Genomic DNA, 21,969 nt, shown 5'->3' on the forward strand with positions numbered 1-21,969 from the left:
AAGCAGTCCTTTCTGACTGAATCCATTTTAGCTGCACATTCTTATGTCAATTGGCTACTAAACTACAGCCAAGTGCTTTTAGGAAAGTCTGTCCACTCTGACCATTTTTATAATGACACCAGGTGGTTATTACAATTTGTACAAGACAAGGCTCCGATATTTGTGGACAGGGAGAGACCCGCACATCAATAAACCCACATCCATAGTTACAGTCCCAAAAGGATTTGACTACTGGTAAAACCTGACTAATTTAACGTTTGTATACTCAAATTCGCCTTGATGTGATAGCTTGTGTACTCAGATTTGTGATGTTCTCAAGCCTTGTGTCTCTGATCTGGACCAAGACCAAGTCTGGTCACGAACAAATAATGGAATTCACTAAAAATACACTCATTTTAGCAAAGTCAGTGAAATAGTCCTGAAATAGAGTCAGATCAAAATGCAGACTCAATTCTTTCAGTACGATATATAAATTCAATATGCGTTTATGATTTATTATCTGTTATTATGCCATAAACAAATAAAAACAATTGTATACTTCTATCTTGTTGTTGAGTAGTGTCCTGTTGTCTACAGCATAGTTCATTCTTCCCTCGTCCCCATTTTAGAGGGGGTGGGGTCCTTCTGTCTAAATTTTTTTGGACTCTGTTCACTTTATCCACAAATGTGACTCTCAACTAATCTTAGTCTTGAACTTGTCTTGGACACAAATACTGAATACAGCCCTAGATTTATGTCTTCCCATGGAGGACCACCATAGAAGAATCCTCATCTACACACAATGGAAACGAACCCAAACTCATTTACTGCTCTGAATTGTGGTTGTCAATGGCGCTGATGGTGGGCTGCTGCATTGTCTGAGAATTTAAGGATTTTTAAAAATCAGCGCTGGAAATTCGTAGTGTTGTTGTGAAAGAGGTAATTGTTGCTTTATAGCAGAAGATTGTCTCATTGGGTAAATGTCTCGTCTGTAGATGGTTCACACAGATCTTCTACAGTACTTGCTATTCTCTCTTTCCTATGCAGTAAGAGTTAAAGCTGTGTTTCATTGCCACCAATGCGTCAGATCCTCCACAATGCAGAATTACCCACTAAATCCTGGCAGCTTATTCAGCTTAATCCAGCCTAAGAACATGCAGGGCTTTTTAAAACGCTAGGATTTAGAGGAGATTTGTGTAAGACTGGTTTCTGTGTCAAATAACAGGAGTTCTTCCATTCATGACCTGATAACCCAAACTCTTCGGTTTAACAGAAGTCCATCTGCAATGGAATTTGTTTTTACAGCACTAGTCACAGCAGCTCAGAGCTCCTCAAGTAAAGGTTTACAGGTATCATTATAGTTTTCTACACATTGATGTTTTCTACAAATTGTTTATACACCAGGGGTGGGCGATATGGCCGTAAAATAATATCATGATATTTTTTACGAGTGTTTTTTGGTGATAACAATATTCTAGGCGATATGAAAAAAGACTGAAAACCCATTTTTTCATTCATTATCTGTATCCGCTTATCCAGTCCAGGGTCGTGGTGGGTCCAGAGCCTACCTGGAATCATTGGGCGCAAGGCAGGAACACGGAGGGGCGCCAGTCCTTCACAGGGCAACACACACATTCACTCACATCTACGGACACTTTTGAGTTGCCAATCCACCTTTGTTATTGGTCTGTGGGAGGAAACCCATGAGGACACAGGGAAAACACACCAAACTCCTCACAGACAGTCACCGGGAGCGGGAATCGAACCCACAACCTCCAGGTCCCTGGAGCTGTGTGACTGCGACACTACCTGCTGCATGAACGTGCTGCCACACTGAAAACTAATTTTATTAATTTCAAGAACGCAATATTGCAACAAAATAAATGTTTTATAAATATTCAATATATTAATTTAATAATATATTTAATTTCTTAATTAAGTCATATTTAATTACATTTTATTTTAGTACAAATCTAACAATTTCAAACAGTCATAAGAAACAACAAATAAATGTGTAAATATTTGCTTATTTTGTAACTTACCAAGATTCTGACTTTGTATAAAAAATATTTAGAAAATTTAATATAATATTTCCAAACCACCTTCACATGATACTCCTTATTGGAACAAATTTCTGAAAGCAGAGCAAATTTCCACCGTAACTGTCACTGTGCCTAAACGACTCATGTAATGAATGTACACGACACTACGTGTAACTGCAATGATGCATTACATAAACATTTCAGAATATCACTATAATCACGATATTGATTTTTTTTTTATCATTTGCATTATTTTTGCGATATTTTTGCACATGATATGATATGGCACAGCCATATGCCACACATTTCCTATTTGGTATATTAATTTAAAGTAGGACAGGGTCATGGCCACCCAACTATCATTGATGTGCGAGGGGAGTAAAGGGGTCAGCATGGGCATGCAGCCTCACACACAGCAAGCTGTGAAGCACTGTTTTCTGAACACTTTCAACACACAGTGTGTGCTGCAGTAGCTCTTCTATGGGATTGCTTTCTCTCCCCTCGCACATCAGTGAATCTTCATTGCTCATATAATTTGAGCACTCTATTAACTGCACTTCTATCCACATCTAAATTCAACATTCAGTACATTCCCTTTTCTAACAGCTTTATTTCCCCATTTTAAAATAGCCAAGGAACAAAACAAATCAAAACATAAAAAAGTTACAACAGACTCACATAGTCATGAAAAGCTTTAGCTTCACTGGAGTGTTCACAAGTGTCCCTTCTTTCAGGTGCAGCACAATACAGGTCCCAAAACACACTGAAATACCAGAGAGAAATGTGTTTCTACATCATTAAAAATAACTGCCTTACCCACATACAGTTAATTCAACACACACACACGTTAAGCATTTAACACATTTTCATTAAAGAACTAACTGTAAATTTAGTCCAAGACTGACCTCAATCTGGACTCTACATTACAAACATAACAGAAAAACAGGACTTGATAATATATAAAGAGGTATAAAAACATCACAGAGAAATTTAGATCACGTACCACCACCATGAGTGCAGGAAGCCTGGAGGTTCGCCAAGCGTTATGTTTTTCTCCCATCGTATCTGAATAAGAAATTGACCATTTCTTGTGATTATTTATTTTATTTCTACAGATTTTCCAGTGAAATCGTATTATTATTTTTATTATTATTATCACAGTTTTGCCCAATATTTTGTCAAATTTTTAGTCACAATTTCCACCCATCAGTGATGAGCAGATATGGGAGGAGGACGGGCCATGTAATCCACCCAGAGAGTGAGGCCAGTTGTGCTCTCTAGGACTCCTGGTCTTGGACAGCTGAGACATCACCGGGGATCGAACTAGCATATCTCCTGATGATAAGATCATCTCTTAGGCATCTATACCACACAAGTGCCCCTCTGTGTTTGGGTATTAGTTAATGTCTAGTGAACATCTGAACCACTGGATTTAGCCAACTTTTTGAAAAATAAGTGTTATTCTTCTTTAAGATTTTTTTAATAGGTTGAAATGATCAATATCATGCAAAGAATTATGGCATAATCAAAATGGGAATCAGAAAGTCATAAATAAATGGATGAGGGTCATTCATTTTATGAAAATATAGAACAAAACAACCTACCTCTGATAAAAATGTCTGTGCTGATTTCTGAGCCCCAACATGCAGCAAATACTCGTAGACGTACAAGGCCAGTCTATGGGAGAAGTGTATTTCAGCATCATTCAGTGTGCTTTAAAGGTAAATGTCCAAAAGTTTGTGAACACCCATTGTATCTAGTGAAATTTAAGTCAGAGGTCTCCATACCTAATGTCAAATGACGGCATAAAGCTACAGCAGTCAAAATACATATTTTGGAGTGATGGAACTCCTTTTAGAGAAACTGAGATGAGTTGGAGTGTCCGAGCTAATCCAAGTTCAGTACCTGACCTCACTAATGTACTTGTGGCTGAAAGCCATCAAATACTCACAACAATGTTCCAATATCTGGTACAAATCCTGCCTAGAAACATAAAAACTCTGCTACAGCAGAGAAACAAATTCAAAATCAAATTTATTGCAGAATAAACAATCGGTCTCTACAAAGTTTTGGACACTTATTGTACATTTTCTTTTCCCTCCAACAGTTCAGGCTTCTGCAGTTTAGGTTTAGTTCCGCCCACTCACACTGGGGTTACAAGGAGCGTGGATTTTGAATGTAACTCAATGGGAGCCAATCAGGACATAGCTCATTTGCATTATTTAATTATAAAGGAACATGTGCCATGCAGTGAATGAGTTAATTCATTTGCACTTAGAAAACAACATATACACATGGACCAGGGTGCTAAAATATTTTAACAACATAGTAACATCTTACAGTTCCACCGTAAAATACGTCCTTAAAAACAAGGCAACTCTGAGCATCCAGAGTCACCCGAGTCAACAACTTGTCCAAGAAAAGCATGAACCTGAAGTTGAAACTCTGTTCCACCTTAAATGGTGCAGCGGGTACGTTCTGGCGGTTATATTCTGAGGCGACAGAACGTAACTGCTGCACCATTTAAGGTAGACCGGAGAGTTCCAATAAAAGACAAGCAGAATTGAAGCCAACTTGAGCCCTTTCATTAATAAATGACCAAAACAGCCAGAAATACTTACTTTTCTCGTGCTTGGCCATCCGACGGGACCACGGCGTTTTTCCCTTTGGTGAACATGGCTCCCCGCGAGCGTTTGTTGCCTTGTTTGTTTGTTTATTTGTTTTCTCAGGCTCCAGCTGTCATCACTGTACTGGCCGCTGGTGACCCCATCCTACTGCAATAACGCTCTTCAACCGACCCTGGTCAGAGAGAAAGAGAGAGAGAGAGGGCGGAGACCCACTGTAAGCCACAAAATTGACGCGTGTTTCCACCAATCATTGAGCTTTGTATTTGCATGACCTCACACTGCTCTTCACAGCCCACAGGTTATTATACTGTGTTTTGTACAACTGCTAATTTATAAACACAATTTCCCCTATTGCTAGATGAATATATAAAAATATCCTTAATAATACAATAAAACAAACACACACAATATATAATATATACAGTATATTATTAAACAATTATTCATTTATTAATTTTTTACTTCATCCTGGTCAGGATCTCTGGGGGTCGATTTAGCCAACTCAGAATCACTGGGTACAAGGAACAAACCGGGCAGGGTATGACATATTCACCAAGTCACTTTCACACTCCTGTGGTCAATTTCACACACTCACCCACTCACACACACCTGTGGTCAAATAAAATTATAGTCATTCATAATGCTGGTGTATGAATGAAGTTCTTGGCCTACAGCGCCATCTGCTGGAATCATAAACAACTACACCTCCTTCGGTCTCCTGTATTTCAATAAACACAAGCACTGTGCTTCAAAAATATTTATTTTGACAGTCTGTATATATTTATTTATTTTTTTGTCTTTTTTACGTTCACCACTTACACATAAAATACATTTTAGTAAATATAAATGATATGATGATCTTAATGAATAACGTTTTAAAATATATTTTTCATAAAATTGACTGACATATTTCGGGTTAATGTCAAAACATAGCTTTAAAATATTTTAGAAATGTATTTCAAATAGAATTAAAAGGCGTGCGCTTAACTGAGTGGGCGGGGTTTATTTTATGACCCACAATGGTGGGCGGGGTCTATCTTTCCACATTCTTTAACACTTCTCAATGATTGTCTTACCTTACTGACTGATTTTAAGCGTTACACATAATTAAGTTCATTTTGATCGATAGCTGTGAAATGTCCTGAAGCTGATCGGTGTTTTCGGAAGGTAAGAGCACTCAGGGGTTATTAAATCATTTTAATGGTAGTAAAACACAGTGGTTCTATACTCTACACAGTTCAGTACAGTGTAGTAATGTTACAGTAAGTTCACTTTGCAGAAGTTAGGGTTGCCTTCTTCTAAAACTTTGACTTTGGCGTTCCACCTTAAATGGCATAGCGGTGCATGCATCATTTAAGGTGGAACGGTGATACGAACAGGAACGAGAAGTTTACAGTGAGTTGCACAACAAAAACTAAGGAGAGGGAGGGAGAGAGAGATAGATGGACAGAAAGAGTATAGAGCAAAAACAACAGCAACATGCTGAAACCGGTAAACTGTAGAGAAGTGATACAGGTTCCTCATGCCTCTCTGTTAGTTTCTCTCTCTCTTCTGTTTACACTCCTCTGCTATGAGCAGATCTGAAACACAGTCTAGACCTGTAATAAAACCTAGTTCAGAGTTTTACTATTCAGAGAGGGGCTGGTTTATCTGATAACTCTTATCTGATTGAAATTGTTCTCACACAGTGTCAGAAATGTCTTCAAGTGACAGTGCTCAAAATGCATGGACCATAATCCTTCAGCATTTGTTCTGTTACGAGAGTATTAGTTAGGAGTGTGTCCTCCTTTGCTACAGTAACAGCTTGTACTGTCCCTAACCTCCTCCAAAAGTTACGTAATGCAATTTCTGCAGTGCTGAGTCTATTTCATGTCAGTGAAGCATCGCCATGATTTGAAGGTATAAGTTTAAGCAACAGATACAACCTAGTGTTGCTTTAAAGATTAATTATTGGAGTGTTCCCAATTCTTTTACTAAAGAACCCTTAAGGAACCACTTATTTACTAATTAATTACTCATATATCAAGTGTTGTGCTTTAATTTAATTTGTTTGTGTATACAGAAGCCTGAGGTGGGATTAACCTCATTCACCATGTCATCACCGGAGCGAGATGGTCCCGAGTTAATAATGGAGGATGGGCGTCCTTATCGTAACCCCACAGAGGTGAAGATGAGTCAGATAGTTCTGCCCTGTCATGCAAACCATCGCAAAGAGCTGAGTGTGGGTCAGCTGCTCAAATGGATGGACTCCACCGCGTGCCTCTCTGGTGGGTACACAAAACAAAATGAATAATACGCAGTTACATTTTACTGTAGGATACATGACACATACATACACCATACATACACCCACAGGACACCCACAAAGCAGGTATTATGTGGTATGCTTGGATCAAAACTGCAGTGCTGCTGGACTGAGAATGGTCCACCAGCCAAAAACATCCAGCTGACAGCGTCCTGTGTCCTCTGATGAAGGACTAGAATACGTCCAACACAGACTCTGCAGCAACATATGAGTTACTGTCTCTGACTTCACATCTACAAAGTGGACCAACGAGGTAGGAGTGTGTAACAGAATGGACAGTGTGTGAACACAGTGTTTAAAAACTCCAGCAACACTGTTGTGTCTGGTCCACTCATACCAGCATAACATACACTAACACACCACCACCACATCAGTGTCACTTCAGCGCTGAGAATGATCCACCACCCAAATCATACCTGCACTGTGATGGTCCTGAGCACTGGAGAACAAGTTGAAGGGGGGCAAAAAAATTATGCAGAACAACAAATGAAGTGTACAAATATAGCCCTAGAAACTCATTACTGTGTGCATGGAAGGATCGTTCACTGACACTGTCTTCTGGGACAGAACAAGATATACAGGTTTTGACAGTGGAATTGTGGGTAGTGTCTGGGAGGCCTGTTATGTTCTGGCTTGTATATAGACTAAGTATAAACAGACTCCAGCCACAAATGCAGTTTGTGGACACCCCTTACAATAGATGTTAAATTGTGTTTCTCTATAGAAAAGCATTAAATGGAACAATCTGGAGCAGCTACACATGACTATAAGGTCACCATGCCCAATGCCAAGCTTGTAGTATAACAGTGGAACAGTGCTCTCTGGTGTGCTTAGCAGCTCTAAATGTTGCTCATTTCTTCTCTCTTTCTCTCTCTCTCCCTCTCCCCCTCTCTCTCTCTCTCTCTCTCTCTCTCTCTCTCTCTCTCTCTCTCTCTCTCTCTCTCTCTCTCTCTCTCTCTCTCTCTCTCTCTCTCTAGCTGAGAGACATGCCGGACGCCCCTGTGTAACGGCCTCGGTGGATGACATTCACTTTGAGCGCACCATTGAGTAAAAATAATTATTACACTTTGAAAAATAATGTAACTTTCTTTTCATTATGAGCACAGCCCTGTTCTTGACATGTAAATACAAATAAATGATTAACAATGCACTTGTTTTTCACAAACAAATTATTTGACCAGCGTCTCCCCAATTTTGCACATATTTGCCTATGTGTGTTACACTCGTAGAAATGGTACACATTTGAATAAAGAAAATAAAATGCACAAATAGATCATTCTTCATCAGATCCTTTTTTTTACCTGTTTTTTTTCCAGTGTTGGACAAGTGGTGAACATAAAGGCTAAAGTGAACAGGGCCTTCAACTCCAGCATGGAGGTAAAATATCGCAGTGCACCCAACAATCAAAACAGCATGGAGCTTCTTTCACACAGTGATCGCAAAAACAGCACCACACAGAAAGCCCCACCTTCACTTGCTGACTGTTTACTATCACCAAATTGGACATACAGTACAACCACACTGGGGTAGATTTTAATCAGAGAAAAAGAACAAAAACACAGTTAAGACAGTGAAGACATTAGCTTTAATAAATTAAATTAAGAATATTTAATTTTATCTCATTTACTCCTTAAAATGTTGAAAAATTGAAACATCTAGATTCTAAACTTTTATATATTATATTTGTTATATAAGTTTTTTTTTTTGTTTGTTTGTTTTTTCATGTTTAAAATGGAGGTTAATCAGATGTGAAACTTAACACCCAGCAATATATGTCAAAATAAAATACAATATATTATTATTTAATTTCACGGAAATAGTTAAAAAAAAAAAACTACAGAAATCACTGCCATCTTCTATATGAAGTCATGAAACTGTTAAATTTGTAAATAGCTATATATTTAAATATATCACATACTGTCCAAAGATAAACATCGTCTTCATTCTGTGGATATTTCGTTTACTACATCATTTGAACACTGTAGCTATCCTTCAAACTGTGTGATTATTTTATGATGAATGAACCAATAGGAATGCTCCAAATTTACTCTGAATAAAATATTTTACATTCACTTCCTTTGAAAGCTAAAAAGGTTTTCCCTCTTCTGTAAAGTTACTGTTTTGGAGATCCATATATTTCTTTGGACAATGACAATATACAACTACAACATATATAGCTGTAACACTGAACAATTGAGCAACTGAGAAAGCACAGCCTCAGAGAAGTGAGTAAAGATTAGCTGAGTTTGCGTGATGTCTAAGTGACTCAGTCTGGTGTTGCCTTTATGTCGCCATGTGCAGTGCGTCTGACTTTGTGTTTGTGTGCGTGTGTGCGTCAGGACCGTGCCACAGTGGATCACAGTGGACGAGAACCTTTTTACACACACACACACACACTGTGCAAACAGTACGATCAGAGCCGGCAGGTCATGACTGAAGTGCCCTTGAGCAAGGCACCTAACCCCCAGGTGCCATGGCTAGGGCTGCCCACCGCTCTGGGCATGTGTGCTCACTGCCCCTTAGTGCTCACTAGTGTGTGTGTGTGTGTGTGTGTGTGTGTGTGTTTCACTGCACGGATTGTGTTAAACTTGAATTTCCCTCTGCGATCAGCAAAATATCTATCTATCTGTCTATCTATCTCTCTACATGCTTTAAATCTAAGTTTAGAATTAGGATTAGGGTTAGGACTGAGCTAGTAATAATTATGGTTAAGGTTAGGGTAGGTCTAATATATATAGGTGGAAGTCTTTGTAACATCCACCAACATTTTTGTGTCTGTGTGTCTGTGTGTCTGTAGGTGGGGATAGTGGTCAGCTGTGAGGATCTGTACACTAACAGTCACTGGAAGGTCTGCCAAGCATTTGCCACATTTGTAGCTCGGAGCTCGGGGAATGAGAAGGTGAGAGATGATGGAGAATTGTTTTATTTTTGATAAATCTCAGAAAACACTGATAAAAACTTTCAAGTTTGTTAAGATTAGTATAAGAATTAGTCTATTTCACTGAAAGCTGACTGTGTAAATAAGCACAGAGAACCTTTTTTACCTTAAAAATATGTTGCATTTGTGACATCTCCTTTGGAACAATATCTTGTGCCCTGGCCATCTGTTTTATTTTTCTAAATAATCATAAGCAACAATAAGTTTTGTGAACTATTCACCCTGTGTTTATTTCTTTTTCTTGGTGGAGATGCAATGCTTTCACTGAAGGTCATCTTTCTGGCCACTTTACTTTTAAATTAGCTTCATTGCTTTGAAGACAGGTTTGTGACTCTGGTTCCTCTGGTGTTTGTTTGCATGGGGATATTGCAACCCCACTGATAATTTCAGAATATAGACATGTTAAAATATAAAAGAAGAACCATCATAGATCTATGACATGCTAGTGTTCCATCCAATAACTTTGTAATCCACAACTAAGCTTCCAACATCAGCAACTGACAGCAGTTATTCTCTTATGGCTGAATACAATCCAATCCGCACAGCAATTGTCTGGTTTTCAGGCATTCCTTCATTTATTCATTTGTTTGTATTGCATTTTTTTAAAAGATGTAACATGTTCAATCTTTTTATTTTGCAATTACACTGACTGATTGAGAAGAGACTGATAAGTGCATGTCTGCGCAGGTGTATTTGAAGCAACTGGTTCCTCAGACTCATCGAGAGCAGGTGGAGTACAGTGTAGCTGCAGAGAGACGCAGGATGAGGCTCGTTCATGCAGATATCATGACAGATCTGCTGAATAGCACCAGCTTCCAGAGTGCAGTCAGTGAAGACATATGTGGTAAGAGTTAGTTTCACTTCCCCTTAATCATAAACACTGCAAAGACCAGTATGAACTTGTCAAATAATCACACACTCACTAACTCACACTTAGCAGGATAAAGGTTCTCCACTAGGGGGACCTAATAGAACTCAAGCAGCTTTTTCTGTACACCACTGAGAAGGAGGAAAAACACACCAGCAGGATCTCATGAAAGCACACACACACTCATGTTTTCATTGTCAGTAACAGTAGTTCCATTTTTTTGATTAATTGCTGTGTAGAGGGTCAGGATGAAGAAGAGGTGATCCCAACTGAGAGAACCCGGGTGGAAAGTGTGGAGCTGGTCCTCCCTCCTCATGCTAACCACCAGGTCAACACCTTTGGGGGTCAGATCATGGCGTGGATGGAGAATGTGGCCACTATCGCTGCCAGGTAACATTTCATTATCATCTCAACACACGGTCAAAGGAGCACTTGTCCTTCTCTAGTCACCCCTGCACTTCTGAAATTAAATAAAGCTTGTAACAAATTATACTCCTTTGAGAAGACTTTATGCTAAATCTGGGAACATTTCTGTGAGGCTTTGATAGCATTCAGCCACAAGAACCTTGGACAGGTTGGGTACTGATATTGGATGATGAGTTCTAGATCACAAAATCACAGGTGCTTAAAAATGGGGCTTCAGTAGATCACACTATATATTCACACTGCACACTTAGACTCGGATATTTCATGCATCTATTATTAAAATCAGATCAGTTCTACCAAGGCCCAGGAGTTAATATTTACCCACATTATGAAAGCCACTCTGAAATGACTAAGCGATCAATGTTTGAACTTTTACTTGCAGTAGTGCAAAAACAAAGCTGAGAGAATAGATCTGGATGTGATCATTTGCTCAGTCCTGTATTTATTAAAACATTATCAGTGATAAGGTCCTGGAGATTAATTATTAGGTTTCAACTTTTTATCACTGAGTATGAAACAAACAGACTTTTATTATGACCTTTTTTATTATACCTTTTTAAGCACTGGGACTATTCTGATTGGCGGATCTGTGTTGTGCCTCTTTCCTAAAGCAGTCCAATCTGAAACCCTAGTCATACTATCAGTGTAAATGAGTGGGGCTAAACAAGAATAGGCAGAATAGGACTGTGTATCAAAATATTTTGGATATGGTGGATGTATAGACAACAAAAAGGAACTGTTTTTCATTTTAGTCTCAATATAAGATCTGTGTGGACTGGGGACTGAGCTGTGGATTTCAAAATTTAATAGTGTTTACATAATGAATGGATGGACATCTGGATCTTTGTATATATGTAGCTTTACATTTACTTTTAAAGATAAAATTAGAGTGATATATATATATATATATATATATATATATATATATATATATATATATATATATATATATATATAAATCGCTCTATATATAATAAATAAATATATATTTATTACATGTTGTCCAACCACAATTGTTTTTTCCTAATGGAGGTATGGTTGTGAACATCTCTTTAATCAGCATCTTTCTTTCCTTCCAGCCGTTTATCTAATGCCCATCCAACTCTGAGGAGCATCGACATGTTCCACTTTAGAGGACCCTCACAGGTCGGAGATCGACTGATCCTCAAAGCCATTGTCAACAACACCTTTAAGAACAGGTCAGACTGTTTTCACAGGCAGAAACCCATGGGTTTGGTCCATTTTAGATGTGCTTAATTACGGTTGTAAAGTAAACATCATATACACATTATGTCCAAAACTTTGTAGGCACCATGTATGAGTACTGAAGCATATTTGAAACGTTTTAGGTGTTCAGTCTCCATCAAAAACTCATGAAGCAAAAAGGGGCATGCTGAAGCAGATGCAAAATGTTTGATGAGCAAGTGTCCATAAACCTTTGACCATGTAGTGTATTTATTGATGTTTATTAATGACAGGGGTATATGTACTGTTTGTTATTGATAGTATGGAGGTGGGGGTGTGTGCTGAGGCGTATCATGGGGAGGAGCCTCTGAGACACATAAACAGTGCCTTCATGATCTTTGAGGTTCTGGATGAGAACGGAGTTCCTCGCTCTCTACCTCCCATACGACCCGAACCCCAGGTGTGGCCTTTCCCCACTTTATCTCACACTTTCTCTGAGCGTCACACAGGAACTTCAAATGTACAGTTTGGTAAAAAACCTAGATTACAATTTTCCAGCTAATACAGCACATCAGCCAAGACATGCTGTGAAATAAGCACTGGAGCACAAGGCTATGTGTAATATGTAAGTTAAAGGAAAGATAGAGGAAAAATATACCTTATAGAATATATCTTTATATAATCGCCATACATAAATTATGTAAATATATTTTTTCCTTCTTCAAATTTAGAGGGAATTTATTTACTTAGAAAGGTATATTCATTCATTCATTCATTCATTCATTCGTTTATTCATTATCTGTAACCGCTTATCCACTTCAGGGTCACGGTGGGTCCAGAGCCTACCTGGAATCATTGGGCGCACGGCAGGAGCACACCCGGGAGGTGGCGCCAGTCATTCACAGGGCAACACACACACACTCACACACATTCACTCACACACTCGCACCTACGGACACTTTTGAGTCGCCAATCCACCTACCAACGTGGGTTTTTGGACTGTGGGAGGAAACCGGAGCACCCGGAGGAAACCCACGCGGACACGGGGAGAACACACCAAACTCCTCACCGACAGTCACCCGGAGCGGGAATCAAACCCACGGAAAGGAATATATATTTTTAAATTTACATTTAATTTATTCTGCAGTAATATTACTGATATAAGACAAAATGAACAGCGCAGAGGGTGGTACAGTGGCGCAACATGTTGTGTCACTGTTACACAGCTCATGGGATTGTGTAATCAATCCCAGCCTTGAGTCACTGTCTGTGAGGAGTGTGGTGTGTTCTCCCTGTGTCTGCATGGGTTTTTTCTGTGTGTGAGAGTGACTGGTTGAGTGTATGAAAATTTCCACAGCTGTGAGTGACTGCTCTGTCCATTGTGTGTTCCTCCCTTACCCACCGTGATCCTGAACTGAATAAAGCACTTACAGAAAATGAATGAATAAATGAATAAACGTATCAATTGAGCAGCTAATGTCTGGGATTTTCTCTGACAGGATGGAGAGAGGAGATACCGGGAAGCTATCGCCAGAAAGAAAATTCGCCTGGACAGGTAAAGATCTTTAAATACAGGAGCATCTCAATACATTACAATATCAGCGAAAAGTTCATTCATTACAGAAATTAAATTCAAAAAGTGAAACTCATATTATATAGATTCATTACAAACGGTGATCTACTTCAAGCGTACCTTCTAATTTACTGAGATGCATCTGTATCTTCCAAAATACATGTCGGAGTCTGGCTGTCATGCTCTGAGCTCAACCATATTTGGCGGTATAGACACAAACTTGTTATGAAATGTGCTATAAAAATAAATATGCCTCCTTAAAATTAATGTTACCTACGATGTCCTTCTGAGGATTACCCATGATGCTCAGCTGTTTTGTATGAGAATGAATTTGCACATATTGTCACTAAACTGAACTTTATGTCCCTCCAGAAAATACATAATCTCCTGTAAACACACAGAAATGCCTTTATCAGTGCCCTGGGACACCTCCAACCAGGTACTGTGTTCTGCTATTCCTCTCCTGAGAATAAACTGGGGGTCTGCTGATAACATGCCTTATACAGAATGTTTTATAAGAGTCCTTATCACTTGCTGAAGAGATAAGGCCAAGGACAATCTTTTGATCATCAGTTTTCTGAACTGAATAACCCATAACTAAAAATATGTGCATACTAAAATATTCCTGATATGTCTGCAGGTGTATCTCAGCTACAATAACGTCTTTGCTCTGAAGATGCTGGCAGCCAAAAATAAGTGGGTCTTGAGTTCTAAGAAGAACAATGTGAGTTCTTTTTAAATGAACACTAGGTAGTTGTTTTCATTAAAATTACAGCCCCAAATCATTGTAATGCCCCACTGAGCTGAAATAGGGAGTCTCTGTCATTGCTACTTTGGGCTTACCACTTAGCATGTGAATTACATTGTGCAGCTGTAGGGGGAGCCCAGGAGCAAAAATATCAAATCTTACGTAGTGTTGCTTTCATATATGATTTATTATTTAAAAACTGATTTAACAATAGCAGATAGTACAATTGCTTTTATATGTGGCACTGACAGTACTATTTAAGAATTTATATTTACTGGATAATCAATATATGATTTTGAATAACTCTGTGAAGATTCTGAATTAGTAGATATTTGTAATTCTTAATATATACTATATATTTTATAGTGGATAAAATAAAATTCATAGTAGATAATGAAGAATATTTAGTAATCCCTAATACTCTGTGGGCGGCGTGGTGGGTTTCTTCTGGGTGTTCTGGTTTCTTCCCACGGTCCAAAAACATTTGGATTGACTACTCAAAAGTGTCCATAGGTGTGAATGTGTAAGTGTGTTTCGGCCTGCAAAGGACTGGCGCCCCCTCCAGGGTGTGTTCCCGCATTGTGCCTAGTGATTCTGGGTAGGCTCCAGACCCACCGTGACCGTAAACTGGATAAGTGGTTACAGACAATTAATGAATAAATGAATGAACACTAGGTAATAGTTCTGAATAATTTATAAAAGTTACAAAATAGTATGTTTGAAGATTAATAACTGAATAATAAGTCTTAAGTTTAGGAATTAAATGAGCACTGTTCTCTGACGGTGGATTTATCTGTGGTTCCAGGTGAAGCTGTTCACTCTTGAGGAGAACCAGACACTGAGTGTCCGAGTTGAGTCTGAGGTGAAGGTCCCAGCAGCAAGAGCTTTCCTCCTGCTCTCGGACCACAGCCGCAGATGCGAATGGGACAAACACTACAAGTACAGCACTCCCCATAATTCCTGCTTCTGTCTGTGTGCTGAAAAGACTCACTTAAGATTAAAAGACAACTCACTTATAATAGGAGCCATTAGTCAAGTTCTGAATTCTGTGAGATAATATAAAATGCACATCAAAAATGATGTGTGTGTGTCCAGGCAGTGTGAGCTGATAGTACGAGTCGATGACGATGATCTGATCTATCGGGTTGTCACTCCCTCAGTCAGCGAGGGAGGAAAAGTCCAGGACTTTATCCTGTTGGCTTCCAGGAGACCACCCTGCGACAGTGGGTGAGGAATAACAGGTTTTGAATGCACCTCTTTATTTCATTGGTCAGTTTCTAAAATTAAAGGGCACAATTGTGTTTTCAGGGACCCGTATGTTGTTGCCTTGAGGTCAGTGTCCCTCCCCACACACCCTGCCACTGACGAGTTCAATAGAGGCGAGGTGATCTGTGCTGGATTCACCATTTATGAAGTCTCCCAAAGTGTTTGCAAGGTAAGTGGTTAGAAAATGAAATTCTAATTCAAGTTAATATTAAAAAAAAAAAGTTGTATTACATGGTATGTTTGAACATTTCTAAAAAAAAACGTATTATGAATTTAAAAAATAAATCAAATTGATTGATCAGTGTAGATTGTTGATTAATTAGATGTGAATTTACTAATTCAGCTTAATAACAGTTTGTGGCGAGGAGAGTTCTGAAAGCTGAGTTTGGCAGGGTGAAGCTTCTCCAAAAGGTGGAGCTGTTAGCTCTTTAAATTATTGGTTTACTTCAACCTGTTTTATTTTTCTTTTTGTGTTCTTTCTTTTCCTAGATTAATTACTTTAATCAGACCAATCCGGGAGTATTGCCATACATCTCCACAGATATCGCTGGACTTTCCTCCAGCTTCTGCTCCACCTTCCTCTCTTGCAGCCAGTTCCTTCTGGAGAATAGAACCACACGTTGTGTCCTCTCTAATGTTGCACTGTAGTTTCCAGTTCTTTTACTGATTTCAGACTGTTAACTTACTCACTTTAGAAAACTGGAGACTGTACAGTTTACATGAACACTAACAGTGGAATTTATTTGGGCTTTTTATGGTGTGGTAATTTTAGAGATTATAGAAAAATGGTACTTTTGTCTTTAAGTTAAATGGTGAAATGTTGTGAAAGGGGTCAGTTTACAGTCAGTTTACATGTGAATCTTGATAGTTCTGTGTGTGTTGTCTATGCCAGAAATCTGTTAATGTACATTTCAGTTATTAATATTCAAACCTGCATTAAACATTAATTTGTTCTCATTGAAGTAAGTTCATTTCTAACAAAAACAGTTTAACAACAATCTTAAATCTCCAGATTACAAGTAGGGTTAACATTTTTAAAAAAGGTATTGATGACCTGTAAATTAACCCACCCGGACAAAACACAGGAACACACTATGGACAAAGCACCAGTCCATCACAGGGCATCACACTCTCACCCAGTAACTAGCAAGGCAGGAAGAACCAGGGTATTACAGGAATATCACACACTAACTCCAGAACCCTTTTGGAAAGGAAATTGTTTTCACACAGAAGGTTTTGCACAAAATTTTGAAACAGTGCCACCATGAGGCCAAATTACAAAACAAAACAGGCCAATATTATGTGTAACCGGTGTATATTGTCTCGATTTCTTAAGGTAATATCATTTATTGTGCTATTTTTAAAGGCCTCTCAACCTTTATTCTTTAGCTAAATTATAAAAGGTCCGCTGTTTATTCCATCTGTGGATAGACATCAAACCCTGAGCTCCAGACTCCTTCCCTTCCTTCTGTTCCACTGTGAGAGAGAAGCGTGTCTGAGCTTGGAGAAGGCTAATATGTCCATCCTTTGACCTTTCTAAATAATCAGCCTCAAGCTGAAAAGAGACGTCCTGCCAGGTTCCCTGGAAAAGGTCCATCATGTCCTCCACCAGCTCAGGAGTGTAGCCTTGGAGAAGAACAGTCTGGGGCCAACTTGGAGCTATGGTCACATATGGAAAGTTCTGGTTAATGGAGCTCAGAAACTCCAGGCCAGGGATGTAGCCTTGGACATTAAAGGATCTGTGCGCCACTTCCATGTTTATCCAGGTCGGATGGTACAGCATGCCACTATCATAAGCCTCACGAAGAATCTGCAGAGATACAGTCAGAAGATTTTGGGACTTCACCCTCAGGTAGATGCCCCATGGCTTCTTTGAGGACAAAATCAGATCAAGACACTCCTTGAGAGGAAACTCTGCCTGGAAGTCTTCAACAACTGGAATCTTCTGCTTTCCTGATCCAGATATTACAGGGATCACAAGCATCCCACCAGGCTTGTCTACGAGGAAAGGAACCACAGGGTGTAAAATTAATCCTCTATAACCATCTCCTTCAGTTATTAACCATTAATCTTAAAACCAACTGTTTTTTAATCTCTAAGAAATATTCAGTGACTACAACGTATTCAAGAATTGCAACAAATTATTCATTATCTACTATGAATTATTCAGTATCCACTATAAATATATATAAAATACTAAGAATAATTTTGTATCTTCACAGAATTATTCAACATCATCTATGTTTTACTGTATTATTCGTTTATTCATTCATTCGTTGTCCGTAACTGCTTATCCAGTTCAGGGCAGTGGCAAATCCAGAGCTTACCTGGAATCACTGGGCGCAAGGTGGTTAAACACCCTGGATGAGGCATGGATTATATGTTTATAAATGCATATAATTTCTATTAAAGGAACACAAGATAAGCTTGGGCATGTTTTCCCCCGGGCTCCCCCTGCAGGTGCAGTTACAGCACAGTCCTGAACTCCAGGACAGGGAGCGTGCTTTCCTATTCTCATCCAGAATTTACATGGAGCAGTTTCTACAGTGCTGAGCCCGGAGTAGCAATGACAGACGCTCTATTTTCCGTATTACAACTTAGTGGACCATCACAATTATTTAATTTTATGGTAAAAAAAACGTGTTGCTTTCATATTGTGCGTTATTTATTAATTTAAATCATTACATTACAAAATGCTCATACCTTTGAGTATAGACTTCAGAGAATCTTTGTCAGTCACTGTCTCCCACAAGATGTTTAGGCCATCATTGTTCTCAGGCTTAAAATAGTCGAATATGTCCCCACCCGAGTAGAACTTTCGGGGTCTGTCTCTGTGCCCTGGACCGTGTAGAACATCAGATATATTAATAAATATGTAAAAATGCTTCTGATAAATTATTATGGCTTTTAACTTTGAGTTTATAAGTATCTCCCCATTATGAGCCTGGTCTTGGTGATGTTACAAAGATGGCTGCTCGTTAAGGACTTTCTGAAGTTACTCACTTGCAGCTTCTTTGAATTGGGAGAGCACAGGCTCATAGATGTCGTAATAGATTCGCTGAGGGTTGCTGTTGTCTCTGATGAAGAGGAGGTCATTCAGAGTGGGGTTCTCCTTTCCCTGCCACAAGGTTAAACTGAACCTGGAACATACCAAGTTAAACTAAACAAGGACATGCCCTTTTTCTCTTTTGATCAAATGATGCAGCAAGATGTAACCTCAAAACACCTCTGCGTGATATTTCATTGTGCTATGTGTGTATGTTGCAAATATGAATTTTGTGAAGGTGGACGGGAGTCTTCAAAGTGGTAAAATACCTGGAGGACTGTCTGAGGAGCCAGCTGAGATGTGGCCATCCATTCCTGACCATGACTGCCAGAACAGGGAAGGTGATTTTCTGAGGAAGGTGTTTGATGACATTGTACATCTTCTCCACCATGGCCTGGGAGTAGGTCACATTGGGGAACTGGGGAACATAGAGAACCTTCCAGCCAGGAGAGATGGTCACATCTGGGAATTTAGTCTCAATGAGGTCTAGAAACCTGGTGGGTTTGAGGAACAAGTGACTATTAATCTGAAGACTATTAACGCCTTTTTTACAGTTTATTTTTACCCAATTTTCTTCATAATTTAGTAAATGCCAATTTCACACAATAGCTAGACCTCCCCTAATCACAAATTGCTACCATGTTTAAAATGTAATGATAAAGTGACTATACTTTTTTAAAAAAGGAGGACAGTGGGAGGTCCTGGGTGGCCATTGTTAGGATGTTGTGGCTGGGGCTTCAACTATGCCTATGTTGTAGGACTGGGCTGGGCAACAACCAAAGACAAAATGTTTAACATCTTTTACATAGCATGATGTTTATTTTCATGTGAATATAAAAATATCAAAAAGGTCAGGTAATGTCGAACTGATTTGTGTTTATTTACATTCATGCTGAGGTGTTTTAGTCAGTCATTTGTCATGGGAAACAGTTTGGCTGATGTAGATGTACATCAATGGCTGATGCAGATGCAGGTTGTAGACTAATAGTAGTGGTGAGAGATGTTTAAAGCTGTATAAATCCAAATACAGAATGTCTGTCAAATATAGGAGCAAAGGCTGACGTGAAATCAATGTGAAATCCTGGACACAATTTCGATCTCCCAGCTGTATGTTTATTTCACATTCCAAAAAGAGGACATGTCTGGGAAAAAAGGACATATGGTCACCCTAATAATGCAGCAGATACTTCCTCCAAGATGCATAAAGCTCCACTGCTCCACCTTTTGAACTGCTGCTAATACAATGCCACTAGTGTTCAACACACTTGGAGAAGAACACTAATTGTCCAGTTCTGTTGTCTAACTAATTGTAATTCATATGAAATTCTTATTAATGTAGCTCTCACCGAGTGGCATTGATCACAGGCCAGAAATTGGGAACATTGGGGCCGGGGAGAATATCAGCATTGATCCACACAGGACGATGGATTCCTGTTTGATTCTTGATGCGCAGAAGATCAAGTGAGGGCTCGACGGCTTGGAGACTTTTAAAGTCCAGTTTGATTCCTATTCAGAGTATAAACAAGTTATTGAAATGACAAAAATACAATTTAACAAATCACACCTGTGTATTACAATTATTTTTTTCCACCTTTCTTAGATTTGAGCACAGTATCCAGCCACTCTTCCAGCGTGTTGTCGCTGTAGACGTCTGGGGGATGAGCCATGATGGGAAGGTTGGTTTCGTTGACAGTGTTATGGCCTTCCACGTTTACATCTGCCTCCAGAATCATGACTCCACCTGATTTGATTCGCATGAGGAATATGTTGGCTTTATATGAAGTGATATTGCATTTGAGTTGATCATAACATCTGTTTATTCAGTGTCTTGAGATTATTTTTTGACACTGATAAGAAACAGCAATTAAATAATGTTAGCATTAAATGTCTTTGTAATTACATAACATTGAAGGATAAGGCTTGAAAACTTAGTCTAAAACGACAGTTCAGGAAAAAAAATTGGGCAATTACTTTCCAGGGCTTTGTTCATCTCAGCTTTGCTGTTTGCAGCATGATACCAAGTGGCATAGAGTCCATCCTTCTCCTGAATCTCTCCATTTTGGATGAGAAATTCCAGCATATCTCCATCTGTAGGGAACGGCATCATGGTCTCTGAGGTTCCTGAGGACATTGTCAGCCAAATACACATTATAAATTCTGTATACACTACAAATCTTTTGAGGTAATGTCATTGGCTGGCATTTTCTTTAATCAGCAACACTGTAAGAACCATCTTTTTTTTTTTTTAAGTATACATTACATTTTTTAACTTTTGATACTTTTTGTTATGGGGGAAAAAAGAGGGGATATTCTGTCCAAAGACAATCATTCTATATAGAACCACAAACTGTCAAAGAACCATTTACAGGCTTAAAAACTCTTTGCCTAGTGAAGGGGTTCTTCACATGTATGAAAAAATATATTGCATATGGTTCTAAATTGACTGATTTTGAAAAATTTTCACATAACACATACATTTCTAATAGTTTTCATGTCAAGCAACAGCAGAACCCTTTTTTGATGTTATATAGAATTTTTTCCAAAACGTTTCCTCATGCAAATAATATTTGAGTTCATGGTTCTGTATAAAACTGTGCTTACAGAAGAACACTTGAAAAGCCATCTTTTGTTAGTGTGTACAATATATACACTACTAGAATCACTTCTCATATTAATAAGCACTTTATTTTAAAGAATATTTAAATAAATACAGTTACCTGTATCCGAGTTCTTGGTCAGCAGTACAGAGGTCACAGTGATGATGATCAGCAGCAGAATTAAACCAACTCCAACACACAACATGGTGAACTGCTCCTTGGTGAAAACTCCCAGGACACTCTTCACATTCTTCTCTTCATCTTGTTCCTCGTCCACTCCTTTTTCCTCCCTACCTTCCATTTTACTAAATTTTCTTTGTTGTATAATTTTTCCCAGTGTAGAAGGTGGATCAGAGTAAAGCTCTGTCC

At 38.8% G+C, this 21,969-nt stretch overlaps 3 protein-coding genes across 4 annotated transcripts in view; 1 reads left to right on the forward strand and 2 right to left on the reverse strand.

Moving 5' to 3' along the window:
- Window positions 1–4,803, reverse strand: part of LOC136675581 (single-stranded DNA-binding protein 3-like) — a 30,193-nt gene extending 25,390 nt beyond the window's left edge. For both annotated transcript variants that reach the window (XM_066652205.1, XM_066652204.1), the window contains exons 1-4: window positions 4,643–4,803; window positions 3,626–3,698; window positions 3,025–3,086; window positions 2,700–2,784 (exon numbers count right to left, since the gene is read on the reverse strand). In XM_066652205.1, coding sequence (XP_066508302.1) covers window positions 2,700–2,784; window positions 3,025–3,086; window positions 3,626–3,698; window positions 4,643–4,698 — 276 coding nt within the window. In that variant the 5' untranslated portion in view covers window positions 4,699–4,803. The remainder of the gene's footprint in view (window positions 1–2,699; window positions 2,785–3,024; window positions 3,087–3,625; window positions 3,699–4,642) is intronic.
- An 873-nt stretch (window positions 4,804–5,676) lies between these two features.
- On the forward strand, window positions 5,677–16,809 carry LOC136675775 (acyl-coenzyme A thioesterase 11-like). The gene is made up of 16 exons (XM_066652523.1): window positions 5,677–5,815; window positions 6,711–6,915; window positions 7,931–8,000; window positions 8,270–8,330; window positions 9,751–9,852; window positions 10,579–10,735; window positions 10,999–11,149; window positions 12,265–12,384; window positions 12,692–12,830; window positions 13,870–13,925; window positions 14,316–14,382; window positions 14,584–14,667; window positions 15,497–15,630; window positions 15,787–15,918; window positions 16,000–16,126; window positions 16,447–16,809. Exons 2-16 carry the CDS (start codon window positions 6,741–6,743, stop codon window positions 16,603–16,605), a joined length of 1,734 nt encoding a protein of 577 aa, XP_066508620.1. The 5' UTR covers window positions 5,677–5,815; window positions 6,711–6,740; the 3' UTR covers window positions 16,606–16,809.
- A 526-nt stretch (window positions 16,810–17,335) lies between these two features.
- LOC136676093 (protein FAM151A-like) lies at window positions 17,336–21,901 on the reverse strand. The gene is made up of 8 exons (XM_066652950.1): window positions 21,721–21,901; window positions 20,975–21,124; window positions 20,595–20,744; window positions 20,350–20,509; window positions 19,273–19,497; window positions 18,961–19,097; window positions 18,661–18,795; window positions 17,336–17,955 (listed from the first exon to the last, which is right to left on the reverse strand). The coding sequence occupies exons 1-8, from the start codon at window positions 21,899–21,901 to the stop codon at window positions 17,336–17,338; spliced, it is 1,758 nt and encodes a 585-aa protein (XP_066509047.1).
- Window positions 21,902–21,969: the final 68 nt, after the last annotated feature.

This window comes from Hoplias malabaricus, chromosome X1, assembly GCF_029633855.1.
Source record: "Hoplias malabaricus isolate fHopMal1 chromosome X1, fHopMal1.hap1, whole genome shotgun sequence".
NCBI lineage: Eukaryota > Metazoa > Chordata > Actinopteri > Characiformes > Erythrinidae > Hoplias > Hoplias malabaricus.